This window comes from Zingiber officinale, chromosome 8B (genome assembly GCF_018446385.1).
Source record: "Zingiber officinale cultivar Zhangliang chromosome 8B, Zo_v1.1, whole genome shotgun sequence".
NCBI classification, from domain to species: Eukaryota; Viridiplantae; Streptophyta; class Magnoliopsida; order Zingiberales; family Zingiberaceae; genus Zingiber; species Zingiber officinale.
This window is the reverse complement of record NC_056001.1, coordinates 96,142,953-96,157,150: the sequence shown is the minus strand read 5'-3', so window position 1 is coordinate 96,157,150 and position 14,198 is coordinate 96,142,953. Positions and strand designations below refer to the sequence as shown.

General features: G+C 41.1%; 2 protein-coding genes across 4 annotated transcripts; one reads left to right on the top strand and one right to left on the bottom strand.

Moving 5' to 3' along the window:
• Positions 1 to 700: 700 nt before the first annotated feature.
• LOC122014318 lies at positions 701 to 4,149 on the bottom strand. 2 transcript variants are annotated; one of them, XM_042570514.1, is made up of 3 exons: positions 3,662 to 4,149; positions 1,942 to 2,216; positions 701 to 1,860 (listed from the first exon to the last, which is right to left on the bottom strand). In XM_042570514.1, the coding sequence occupies exons 1-3, from the start codon at positions 3,937 to 3,939 to the stop codon at positions 884 to 886; spliced, it is 1,530 nt and encodes a 509-aa protein (XP_042426448.1). In that variant the 5' UTR covers positions 3,940 to 4,149; the 3' UTR covers positions 701 to 883. The 2 variants fall into 2 exon arrangements, with proteins under 2 accessions (XP_042426448.1, XP_042426447.1); XM_042570513.1 differs by having other exon boundaries at positions 701 to 2,216.
• A 1,218-nt stretch (positions 4,150 to 5,367) lies between these two features.
• Positions 5,368 to 6,913, top strand: LOC122016144. Of its 2 annotated transcripts, none has more exons than XM_042573360.1 (2): positions 5,368 to 6,070; positions 6,848 to 6,913. In XM_042573360.1, exons 1-2 carry the CDS (start codon positions 5,784 to 5,786, stop codon positions 6,888 to 6,890), a joined length of 330 nt encoding a protein of 109 aa, XP_042429294.1. In that variant the 5' UTR covers positions 5,368 to 5,783; the 3' UTR covers positions 6,891 to 6,913. The 2 variants fall into 2 exon arrangements, with proteins under 2 accessions (XP_042429294.1, XP_042429296.1); XM_042573362.1 differs by lacking the exon at positions 6,848 to 6,913 and adding an exon at positions 6,512 to 6,841 and having other exon boundaries at positions 5,412 to 6,070.
• The last annotated feature ends 7,285 nt before the right edge of the window (positions 6,914 to 14,198 follow it).

Here is a 14,198-nt window from a genome sequence, read left to right as displayed (position 1 = left end):
CTGCAAATACGACATAGCTAGGGATCGAACCGTGGGTGTCTGGGTGACAACCTAGATGTCCTACCACGGCACCATGCCCCGAGGACACATATTTTTTTAAATTAAACAACTAGAAAAAATTGTTAATAAGTCTTAAAATTATTTTCAGTGTTAAAAGCAAAAAAAAGATATTAACGTAATTTAATTTTGGACTTCACCAAAATTAATTATTAAAGGTCTAGATTTTTAATATAATAGTAAAATATTAGTTGAAATAAAAAATAATATCGTTCATCTTAAGTGGTCCAGTATCATCGATCGCACGATAAAATATAGACAAATAGCGTAACGGATCTTTAAGAAAAGGACATGAATAATATTCGTGAGGTAAGTGTTGAAAAGATCATCATTTGCCAAATGAGGGTGTTTTTTTTAATATTAATGCAGGTGTTTAGATTTTAGCTGACTAATTTTAACGATAGCTAGTCTTATCTAATTCGCCAAGTTAGATAAATTCAAAATAGAACTTATGTACACTCATGCATAGAGCACGGCTAAAGATACGATCTGTATAGTCCAACAACCTTACAAGCGCCCAGTCAAGCCGATAACGCGTTCAGATTTTGCAAAGCACTATATTGGTGGCGCATGAAGTTCCCTCCAATATGAGATACTAGTGAAAATCTATTCATACGCAGCCTTACCAAATACCACTTTTTTTGTAATCCAAAACGTTACATTCTAGCTTGGACCTGTTGTTTTATCTAACACAATACTATGCTATTATAGATTCGGAACACAATTTATGCACTATATTGGCACAAGTAAAACACAACTATGTTCTTGCTTCACCAAACGGACGGCAAGTGGCTATTCTCATTTCTCTTCAACAACAAACAAATGTTCAAAAATTCCATTTTTGAGACATATGACCAGCAGTTTGATGCAGCTTCCTCTGGTTCCCCGAATTGTTCTGCTTCTTTATGCTTGACACGGTTGGGCCGTAATAATCACGGTTCCTCTGCACCGGCACTGATGTTTGCGAATGCTTCTTCCTTGCAGGTTGCAAGGTTTGCTGCTTCTGCAAGGCTGCTTTGGATGCCAATGGCATTGATGACCATCTGCTATAGTTGACACAGCTCCTGCTCCTGCCCACTTGTCGTAGCTTAGTTCCTTTAGTACTTGGGATGTTTCTGCTCTCCATTGTCTCAGCTGAGTACATGGTTTGCTTCTCGCTACTACACTGATCCCACTCATTCAGTAATTCCGGTGATGAAGAGGAGTGCACCTCACTGCAGTGATCTTGCCAAGTACCAACTGGTGGGAGCTTATATTCTGGTTTAGCATTTGCTTGCGATGTATTGCACGGCGAAAGGTCATCAATAGGCCCTTTTACAGTGTTTTCATCAGTTAACTTTTCAAAAGGAAGAGGCAAAAGGATGGACTTTGTGACCTTCAGAGGGAAGTTGATGTCCAAGAGCTGCAACGGAGCTGGTTCCTTCTTTTGAATTGGTCCAGAAATTAGTTTTGGTGATTCAAAAATCTCTGGAGTTGGAATCCCCTGGTCACGGATGCAATCTAAATCGACACCTGGCTCTTTGCCGGGGCAAAATATAGCATTGGAGTTTGATGAGCAGCTTGGTCCAAATTGATGTCTAGATTTTCGATCTACAGGTGGAGATGATGAGATATCATCGTTCACCTCCTCAGACATTTGGAAGACAGGCCATGTCTTCAGTCCCATAGATGACAATTGAATTGTAGACAATTTGGGCTTGCTAACCTCATCCAAGCTCCCCTCCCAATGTTGATATAACCAATCACATATGACTGAAATGGGAATCCCAAATTGGGTGGAAGTATCCTTCTTCGATGACATAGCTGTCGAAGAAGATGTAGGTGATCTTCCAGCAGGAGACGTTGCAAGTTTCATAGGATCACATATCATGAAAGCTAAATTACCTTGAACATCAAAACCAGCAGATCCAGGGTACCACGGCACACCATCTAATGACAACTTTATGAGGTTATCTGTAGCTACAACTATTTTTGCTTCACCTATCTTGAGCTCCTTTTTCACCGTGTGCCCTAACAGATAAACTAAATTGCCCAAATCCAGACTTGGGTGGCAGCAGGTCTTCAAGGGATTAGGTTTTTGCACCTGCGAGGTCGAATCATCATCCAGTATATCAAGTCCCACTATAGTTAGATCGAGAATGGAACTTGTTATGAAAAATCTGGAAAAAAAATAGAGAAACATGAGATGATACAATTAAGATAAATGAGGCATTCAATTAGAAAGTAGAAGATAATCAAGGTTGATTATCCATGAAGTGCATAAATCAATAGTTCAATTGTAATAAAGTTTGATGTCAATAATGCAATTCCCATAACAACACATTGTTGTAGCCACATGCCACATTTCTTTCATGTCTCATCCATGAACTGTCATTATCATTTATCAAGATGGTAGTTGAGCTCCATCATATAGGCACAAAAACTTTGGCCCTACCAAAGAAGGGAATGGTCTTGACATTGAACAGCCAGCTCAACTACTAATGGCACACTGACAGATTGTTAATCCTATCAGAGCCTGTCTAACATTTCTAGCTGGTCTGCCTGCAGCATCGTGTCGAGTCAAGTGACAAGATACATAGAATAAACAACTAGCATGTCACGGCTTACTTGGAAAAAATGCTAGAAGGCTGAGATGAAAATTTGAAAAAGAACAAATTGAGATGATGAATAAATCTATAGATGCATCGTAAAACTGCCAATGCTAGGCCCAAGCCTAGATGAAAAAGGATGAGGGTTGTGTTAAGTTGCCAAACGGCATCAAGCATAGGCGAGTGTTCTATGAATGCATCGCGTGTCATACACAAAAGGGTTAGAATTGGTCATATTTAGACGGTTAAAATGGGTTAGTCATTAAACCTGTATACAACCCATTTATTTCTGATTCACAATAAGTAAACTTGTTGATGCTTACCTCAAATCTAAATTTACAAAATTCTAAATCAAATTGTGGTGTGTAAATGGATCGTGTAATCTTTTCTCACCCTAAAAGTTCTGATCAAATTCTTGGTCTGTAGATCAAAATTGATAGACTGAAATAAACAATGAAATCATATGATACTCTGACTCACAACTTATGCTGCTCTGAGTAGTATTGAATATCTCCAGTTGACACTCTTAATGTTCTTATACATAGTCAATCTCCTCTTAGAATATGCTGTCTATCTCAATATGTCAAACTTGCTTTTCTATTGTTCTGCTGGTTTAACCAAAAAGAAGCATATGTCAAACATTCTGTCTAAGAGGATGCATATCTAACAAACAAAAACGTTTATGACTGCTCCAAGAATGCTAATCCTCCCAAAGTTCTTACATTGTAAAGCATTCTGGATGACACCATTAGCACACTTGATCAGGGAATATAACTAAGGACTACTAGTTCAGATATTACTGAGAAACTAACTACGATCTTATCAATGTACCCAGCATCAGATCTGGGCCAAACAGTAGTCTCCAGTGGCACAATTTCCTACTTCCACGTTTAGCTACAAGTGAATCACCACACTTCCAAATTCCCAATCCAAATCCCTAAATATTGAGATGATATATAGCAGAAACAGGAAAACTCGCAACGAGTGTTAAATAAGAATTTTGCGAAATAACTGACCTCTGAGGAACGAGGCAGCCAGCAAGGCAACCATGGCAGAGTTGGATCTCGGCAGCCTCGGCTACCGCTGCAGAAGGTAGATGGGCGTGCGTTGTGAGGAGGAGGTGTCGGTGGATGAGGAAACCCGTGCCTGCGCCGCCGCAGCCGTTCCCACCTCGGTCGACGGAGATAGACGCCAGTGAGAGACCTTTGGAGGCGAATATGCTATCTTTCACCCTCTCCGACCTCCCCCAGCCTGAGCATAAGCACCATCTCGAACTCTCCCCCCAAACTCCCATCTCGCTCTCTAGTATCTCTCTCCAATTCGATACAGGAACCCAATATAGCGTCACAGAAAGCTTTTACGGGATCTGGTGGTTGCCGGTGGCCCGTGGCCGTGCCGGAATATCCGAGCGCCGGTCACCACGATACGACACGGATCTGGCCAGTGGCGGAGTCTCTCTCTATGCTTCCTTCCGTCCCCTCTCTCTCGTATTCTCCCTCTCTTCTTGATAACTAATAAACAAGAGGAACACGGTTTAAATTTCACTAGTGAAAACTATTTTAAAGGTATTTACATCTGAATTATTATTAAAAATAATAATAATGAAACTGTGCAAATATGTCAAAAAAAAAAAAAAAAAAAAAAAAAAGGAAAGAGGGCATGATGATAAAAAATTAATTTAGATTTATGCTTGAAAAGTCGATAATGTAATCTATGCATCTTCAGAAATAACTAATTGAAAAATATTGAGAGAAAAAATAATATCTATACATGGTATTCATTGACATAGAAAAAATTTATGATAGAGCCCCAAGAGAAATTATATAGAAAATTCTGGAAAAATGAAATGTTAGCGTAATATAAATTGAACTAATTAAGGATATGTATGAGAATGCAATGATTAGAGCATCCACATCAATTACCCTAAACTAAATTTTTACCTTAAAATTTACATTTTGCATTAAAAAAACATCCGCATCAGGTACCCTACTCATTCCCTAAATATACATTTTATGAATAGTAGTTCTTTAAATTTAGGGAATGGATTCCATTCCCTAAACATTAAAATAATATTTCTCTCTCCTCCCTCTAATAATAAAAAATTTCTCTCTCCTTCCTCTAATAATAAAAAATTTCTCTCTCCTCTATCTCTTTCCTCCATCTAATAATAAAAAATACGAAGAAAAGAGAAAAAATAATAAAAAAATAAATATATGGCAAATTATAGGGAAGCTGATGTATCATATAGTGAAAAATGGATATCTAAATTTAATAAAGTAATTTTTTTATCTTAAATTTTAGATTTTGGATGAGGATACTGATGTGGATGGTCTTAGAGTCAGACTTCAGGTGGAGTAACTGAAGCATTTCCAATAAAGATAAAGTTACATCAACAATCAGCTCTAAGTCTCTATCTTTTTATACTAATTATGGGTAAACTCACTATACACATTCAAAACACAATATCATGGTATATATTATTTGCAGATGATATGATTTTAGTGGATGAAATACGTAAAGAAGTAAATGCTAAACTAGAATCTTTGTAAAATACGGTACCGAAATAATAGATGAATAATAAGGTTAATGAGCAAATAATCCTATTGGAATTTTTAGAAATTTATAGAAATTTTCTTGGAATTAATTGGAGCTCGTATGATGCAGATTAAGGAGATCAATTATTGGGCCAAAGAAAATCTGTTTATGTTACCCGATTTAAACGAGGAAATGTTTAATTTCCTTAAATCTTTTCTTTTCCCTCTGCTTTAAAAACTTTCTCGTGCCCTAAACTCAGACGTTGATCCTCTTCCTTCCCGAGCCGCACCGCCAAACTCTTCCCTTCCTCCCCTCTTCTCATCGCTGATCCCTTTTTCCTCCTCGACGCCAACGCATGAGGGAGCTGGTAGCCGGCGGCTGAGCACTCCATCTTCCTCTTCATCGAGCTGCGCCACCAGCCGCCGTCGCTCGCCACTGCCATGCCCTAGCCGCCTCCTCGCGATTGCTGCCCCTACGCGACCACCGCGACCTCGCAACCGTCGAATCGTGCGATCGCCGCCTCCGCACGACCGCCACCTCCTCGCGATCGCTGCCTCCGCGCGACCGTCGCGTCCTCGCGACCGCCGAACCCGTGCGACGTTCATGTCCGCAGGACCGCGACACCATCCGGTTAGCGAGCGGTTGCTGCCATCCCACCGCCACCATCGTTGCCACGCGCTGCCAGACACCGTGATCAGATGTCCTGTAGTCCTCGCGTGCTCGCGTCGAAGTAGCCCTGCTGCCGCTGTGCTCCACCTCCATGGAGCATTGCTGTGCCTCCGGTGGTCAGCGCCGCTGAATGGTCCAACCGCGACGGCGACAAACCCATTAGTTTCAAGGAGTTCAAGGTCATGCCCGTGCTTGCGTTACCCTCGCCATCGAAATCCACGGTAACAGAAATACTAGTTAAATTAAAGGTATGCTTTTATTAATGTAGGATCTGTTGAGCACTAGAGGTTGTCATGTTTCGATTAATTAGCAAGTGATTAGCTAATTGGTTTAATTGGTTAGTTAATTGGGTGGTTAATTAAGATACGAATTTATTACATGGTTAATTATGATATTAAGGAATTGATGAAATGGATTAATAATAGATGAGTTAATTGAATAATATGTTCCACTGATTAATTGATTTGGAGATCAGCTAAGAGGTAACAAATTTATCCGACTAGTTTAGTAGGATGACTAAGCTTAGTTTAATTCGGATCTTGTATTAAATTTGAGTTCAATTTAGTACTAAATGGATTAACTAAGTGATAATTGGGAGTTCAGTTTAGAATTGGAAGGTTATTGAATTGAATCCATCTTTCATATATTAATTTGGTTAACAGATTGTGGATTGCGATTTGATAAGGATTGTTTGGTTTTGGAGGGTTGTACCATCACATTGCTCCGGCCATCTTGCTCTGACAGTGAATATTTACGATCGGGAGTCGATGGAGAAGCAATTTGATTTGGGTAACTTGTACTAGGGATTGATTACATTATGTTTAATAGATTATGGATTATGTTTGGATTTAGAAGGAATCGTGGATTGAGTTAAACCTAATTGGGTTAGAGAATTAGGTTAATTGTTTCAATTAAGATTTTCCTAATTAGGTTAGGGATTTTATTTAGTTATTTGCTGTATATGTAATTAGCTAAATGCATGCATTATGTGATCGCAGGGCGTTGATTCGAGACAAGCGTCTCGACGTTGGATTGGTTTGATACGATCTTCTTTTAAGGCGGGTACTTTTTACTTTGATTCTGTAGTTCTTTGAACTTAGTGCATGAACTATTTTTAGATAAGGACTATTTTACCTTGACTCCACTCTTAGTTTCTTGCGCTTGATACTTCCACGCAATCTTTGAGAAATGTGTTCCATATCTATACAGTCTCTTGTTGTTGTCCATGATCAGTAGCAGATACTAAATATCATATTTGTATGCTTTAACTATTGTTTGTTTATGTACCGTATTGAGCATGCTGGCTTCATGTAGCATACCTGTTTCTGCTTATATATATACGATGACTGTTGCATTGTTCGCATCATGTCATTGCATGCATGTTGCATCCTCGGCCATTCGAGAGAGTGGTAGCTGGAGTTGATGGCGCTTGTCCTGTCGTGTCGCACTCGGCCACTCGTGTGAGTGGTAGCTGGAGTACGAGCAGTAGGGACCCATCGCAGATGTAGCTAGTCAGTTACTATGCAACTGTCCCCTCGGGCATTCGTGTGAGTGGTAGCTGGAGTGGTGTACAGTCTATCACTGACCCGACCTCTCGACCATACAGGGGTCATGGTGCGGAGAGGTGGGCGGGAGTGACCATCCGTGCATACGCTATTTATTATTATATTTGTTTTGGCTGCTGCTGTCTATATATGCTGTTATTGCTTATTTATTGCTGTTGTTCACGTATGCTGATATGTTTACTTATGTTGAGATATATTCTCATTGTAGATGTTTAGATACTGGTTTATTCATTAGAATGTGGTATATACCTTGCTTTAGCAGGTTAGTATCAGTTCTGACCTACTATACCTAGCCTAGGATATGGTTTTAGATATGAGCATTTATTTTGGTTCTATTATAGTATATGCTATTCTTCTTATGAGGCTGTATACTGTTGACACTCTCTACTTATATGTTATGTTCATGCACTATCTCTTTCCTTACCCGCTGAGTTCCAATACTCACCACCCCACAAAATTGTTTTCTTTCGCCAGGTAACAGGTAGAAGAGTCATGGATACTTGGAGAGATGTCGGCCGCCAGTCCTGGGCCCTACGTCACACTCGAGGATAATTTCTTTTTGGGGTTTTGTTATCGTTTGGGTGATATGTTGATTTTGTGTATTTTTGCTTTTCAATAAGTCGATGTGAATTTTGGAGTCAAGTCTGGTAATTTCAGGTATTTTGTCAGTGTCGTTGTTGCTCTTATGTTCATATTGTTTTGTGTTTCCCGCTGCGTTTACGTTGTTGTGTGTTTGCTTTTAGCCGTGTAGGCTTACTAAACTGCGTGGTTGTGTTTATTTCATTGTTGTCCAGTCGGGTAGGCTGAGTATATTAAATTGTATGTTATGTTGTTTCTATTGTGTATATATTCCAGTCGTATGTGGCTGATGTATATTTTGTATGTAGTAATGCTTCAGATTGTTACCCGTATAGGGGAAATGTTGCCGAAATTTCTTCGGACAGGGACTCCTCTGGGGCGTGACAATTTAGTGGTATCAGAGCTAGGTTCGATCTTGTTTCAATTTATGATGATTTCCGAGTTAATCATATACCAATTTATGGTATCAGAGCCAGGTTATGAAGCCTATTTTTATGTTTCAATTTTTACGATTTGTTTTTCGTGTTCGATATCTTCGAGTTAATCTGATACCAATTTAGTGGTATCAGAGCATGGTTCGAGTCAAATGATGTGTTTTGTGTTTTGAAATTTTGATCTTTTTTCGATTTATGATTTTCGGTGTTTCAATTGTTTTGTTTTTCCTTTGTAAGTTGATCCCTCGATGTGACTTTCGAGTTTTGGGACCAGACAGCAGCAGGACATCTCCAAGCTATAGGAGGTATGTTTGTAAATTGTTATCATACATATTTATTAGTTCTTGGTTAGTTGTTTATACCATGTATGATTTGTGGTGTCAGTCATTGGTTAGAGGAGATACGGTGATATGTTGTCTCTTGATGGTCTATTACGGTGATAGAGTATTAATTTACTCGCGTTGGTTTGGATAGTAGAGGATTGATTTACTCTTATAAGTTTGATCAGTAGGAGACCGACTTACTCTTTCATATGTCTAAGGCTCCCTATATATATAGCAATTATGGTAAGGGAAAATGCAGAGGATAATATTTTGAACTTTGAAATTGATTCTCAGTGTGTCAACAAGTGAAGGCAGAATATTAGAGTGACGCAGTGGAAGCAAGATGAGTCCATAACCCACAGAAGCATCTTTTTCGGATAAGGATTTGATTATGATACTATGTAACGACCCGCCTCCTACTGACTAGGCTGCGAGGCCGATCGTTACGTAATGTTGTGCTAAATTACTATTGCGGAAAATCTGGATTGATTAAAATTTGACTAAACTGACTACTGTAAAATCTGAACTTAATATTCTAGGTGTACCTAGGAGTTATACACATGCTAGGGCAGATAATCTATGCCTCTTGGATGATCTGCTAGCTGTAATCAGGCATTTCAATCGACCCATGGATCGATTGGGTTGTCGGATCGATCCAGTGATCGATCCGACGACAGCACGGAAGAAGACTACGGATCGGTCGGTGACCGATCGGCAAACCATCTCGACTGCGTATGCGGTGGATCGGTCCAGCGGCCGATCGAGTCTTTGATCGGTCGGTGAGCCGATCGATTAACTCACCGATCGGTTGGTGGCCGTCGGTGAGTTCTTACCCCTCACGCATTTGGATCGGTCGGTGACCGATCCTTAAACTCTGTTCGCGGCGGATCGGTTGGTGGCCGATCGGTGACCTGTTCAACTCGATCGATCCGTGGATCGATCGGAAGTTCTGATAACACGATTTCAGCACTTGTTCGTGCCAAAATCTCACATTTCACTTATACAATCCATAAAATATATTCTAATGACATAAAGCTAGCATTCTAAACTGGATATAACGAATGGTTTACTAGTTCGTAGCATTTAACAATTAAAAATGCGTGAAAATAGAAATACTAAAGGTTCAATTGTTTAAGCTTGCTAGATCCCCTAAGGATCTTTTATTCCATGTTTCTGCCACACACACCATCTCTGCATTGACCTCCAGCTTCCTCTGCTAGTCCATCTTCCCTTTATCTTTATCTGCAGTATAAGGGAAAATAGTATCTGTAAGCTTTAAGCTTAGTAAGAAACCATCTACCTCACTAAAACATGCATACGATGCAATATGCTTTTAAAACATGCTATTTGAAAATACATACTGAATATGCTAAGCATGGCATGACATACAACACATAGAAGTAAACTAATCATGGCAATAAAGCTAATGATAAACTATCATTTGTATCAACAGAAAACTAAACTGAGCTAGACTGAAGCTGAATTCAAACTCAACTAACATAACTAATCTTTGTGAGTTTTGAAAAACTAATAATGTAATAGATTAAAGTACATAATCATACTGCTAGTGGGCCCGACAACTGTACATGCTATGCGCGCATCCTTAACTAGACCCGGGGTTGCAAATCCCGAATTTAGTAAGGTTTACTAGGTTATCTAAACCTAGGGACCGACTATGGGAGCCCAACCCAGTGGATATCTAATCCTGTACAGTGCCACTGAAAATAAAATACTGAACAAACTACAAATTGCTTATTTTGTTGTTTCTAGGTTGTCTGAACCTAGAGCTAGGTTATCTAAACCTAGAGGCGACTGTGGGAGCCCACACATTGGACCGTAGTCCCATGTAAGCTGTAGTAAGGCTAACTAAGCTATTTTAAATGCTTCTATTGCATTTACTGAGCTATTAAAAATACTAAGTTGCATTTTACTGAGCTAATCATTTAATCGAACATCTAGTGTGCTTAAACTCTCCCCTCTATTAGGGAGACTACCTCTAGGCACCCGACAACATCTAAAACCTCCAACTGAAGGGGAAAAGACGTGTCCGGCCCATCCAAAGGTACTCACTAAATCCCTAAACCTGCGAGGAGGGTTAAATACACCCTATGTGTCCGAAAAATCTGCATATAACTAACTAATGCATGGAAAACCAAACGGAAGCTACTTATACTGCAGGTGAGGGGTTTCTTACCTCGTACGCTAATTTCCTTACAATTCTATTCGCTAGAATTCCGGTGGAGACGACTTCTCGGCGATCTTCTCGCGTCTAAGCGTTCCCCTCGCGAAGGAGAGCGTCCTCGTGCCGGAGTTATCGCCGGAAGATGTCCTTGGGGCCCTAGGGAGAGAACCCTAGGTTTTCCTTGTGGTTGGCGCCGAGAGAAGGAGAAGAGGAAGGGAGCGGCGTGAGGTTAGGTCTCGGTGGAGAAGTTGCCGAACCAAAATAACCCTTCACCTAATTAATTCCCTATTTATATTAAGTGGGTATTTCGGCCCAACTTAAACTCAAATATAAATGTTTCCCTTTCCTTTCAGTACGGCCCTGCTGGGTTCAACTGGTTACTAGAATTATCCATAAACCATAGGTCTCGGGTTCAATTCCCGCCTAAGCTATTTTGCGGTTCTAATTATTTTTGCTGCTTCCGCTACTCGGAAAATTCCGGAAAAATATCTAAAAATCCCAGAAAAATCATAGAATATTTATAATGCAGTTTCGAGAATTTTTCGGGCGTTACAATCCCCCATACCTTATAAAAAGTTCGTCCTCGAACTTAGAATAATTTTGGGTACTTCTGTCTCATGCTGGCTTCTGTCTCCCAAATTGCCTCTTCTGCTGTGTGACTGTGCCAAATGACTTTGACTAATGGTACTTCCTTGTTCCGTAATTTCTTAACTGCTCGGTCTATTATCTGAATATGCCGACTATCATAGCTGAGGTCTTCGCGGATCTGTACCAACTGGGGCTCAATCACTTGGGTGGCATCTGGGGTATGCTTCTTCAGCATAGAGACATGAAATACGTTGTGGACAGCCGACATTTCCTGGGGTAGCTCTAGCCCATATGCTACCTTGCCCACTCTTCTGCTGATAAGGTATGATCCCACATATCTGGGACTTAGCTTGCCCTTCTTCCCAAAACGCATTACTCCCTTCATGGGAGCTACTCACGAGAACTCTGAATCCCATTGAAAACTCTAAGGTGCCGGTGTATCGGCATAGCTCTTACAGGCTCTGTGTCTCATCCTCTGCGGATCATTGTATAGGCTGCTGTGGTATCTGCTACTAGATCAGTCTGAAGCTCTAGTTCTTTCACCACTCTCGTACCAGTGATTGGAGATCTACACCTCCGCCGTAGAGAGCCTCATAAGGTGTCATCCCAATAGTGGCACGATAGCTATTGTTGTATGCAAACTCTGCTAAGCTCGGATATTTGCACCAACTTCCCTTGAAGTCTAGGGCGCGTGCTCGGAACATATCTTCGAGTACCCGATCTGTCTGAGGATGGAAAGCTGTGCTAAATTTTAACCGTGCCCAAAGTGTTTGTACACACTCCCAGAAGTGTGATGTGAACCTACTGTCTCTGTCTGAAATAATGGTTCGTGGGACTCCATGCAGCCTGACGATCTCCTTGAGATACAACTGAGCTAGTTGCTCCATGGGATAGGATATCCTGATAGCTAAGAAGTGGGCTGATTTAGTCAATCTGTCGACTATTACCCAGATGGTATCAAAATCATTCGTGGTTCTGGGTAATCCCACTATGAAATCCATGGAAATATCCTCCCACTTCCATTCACGGTATCTGTATGGTGAAAACTCCCCACAGTCTCGATGTTCTACCTTAACCCTCGACGGGTTAGGCAGTCTTGACATATAGGCGATGTCTCTCTTCGTCCGGGCCACCAGCGCTTCCTCGAGTCACGTACATTTGGTGGAGCTGGATGCATCGCGTAAAGTCTTATGAGCCTCGTCTAAAATCTTCCTTAGTTCCTCCCGATGCGGATGCCTGTCACCGAAATACAACACCCGCTATCTGACATTCGAACTCTCCACCTTCGATTACGCTAAACCTTGCTTGATTCTCTGAATTTCGGGATCCTGCTGGTGTCTGGATGTCACCGAGCAAGGTCGACTCTAAGGTCATAGTAGAGAAGCGGTCCGACTATGAGCTCGAGACCGAAATCTATGATCTCTTCTGTAGGGGTGGTGACATGGTGCTAGAGATAATAGGGTAGCATTTCTGCTGAAGGCGTCTGCTACCCTATTTGCTTTTCTGGATGGTAGAGGATATCTATGTCATAGTCTTTGACGATTCTAGCCATCTGTGACATCGCGTATTCGGATCCTTCGGTGAAGAAATACTTGGACTACGATGATCATATACACCTGAGCTCCATACAAGTAATGTCTCCAATCTTGAGAGCGAATATTGCTGCAAGCTCGAGGTCATGGGTAGGATAATTCCTCTCGTAATCCTTGAGTTATCTGGAGGCATAGGCGATCACCTTGCCATCTTGCATCATCACTGCTCCTAGTCCCAAGGCATCACTATATATCCAAGCTATCTGCGTTCTCTGGCGGTCGAGAATAGGTGCCTTTGGTCGATCTCCTTTTCATTTCATTGGCTATTCTCATGATCCTCATGTCCTTGAAATTTTCTTTTCTTTACGGTAAGAGTCGGTTGGGAGGCTATCACGGAGAAGTCCTCTCAATTTCTGTAGTAACTTTCTTAATCGAAAGCTTGATCTCCTGGCGTTCTTGGGTCTTTCCAGTTGCTCACACTTCTATCTTCTTGGGGCCTACCATGATACCATCCTTTGAGATGATGTAACCCGGGAAGGACACTGATCTAGCCAAAATTCACATTTAGTGAACTTGGCGTCTGGTGATCTGTTGAAGGGTGCAATCTTCCTCGGTGCTCTGCATGTTCTTCACGAGTTATGGAATAGATAAGGATGTCGATGAACACGATAACAAACTTATCTAAATATTCCTGAATACCCTGTTCGTGAGGTCCATGAAAGTAGGTGGAGCATTTGTCGCATGAAGGGCATGACTCTGAACTCATAATGTCCGTATACGGTCACGAATCTTGTCTTGGGTATATCCTTCTTTAACCTTCACCGATGATAACTTGATCGAGGTCTATTTTAGAGAACACTGCTGCTCCCTTTAGGCGATCGAGCAGGTCATCTATTACGGGAAGAGGATACTGTTCTTGATTGTGACTGATTGGTGCCGGTAATCTATACACGGTAGCGTGCTTAGTTCTTCTTCTTCACGAACAACACGGGCGCTCCCGTGGTGAGTGACTAGGGCATATGAAGCCTTTGTCAAGTAGCTCCGTAATTGCTCATGAAGTTCCTTGATTCGGTGGAGCCATGCGGTAGGGTGCTTTGGAAATAGGGTTGGTGCAGGGAATGAGCTCTATCTCAATTCAATCTCACT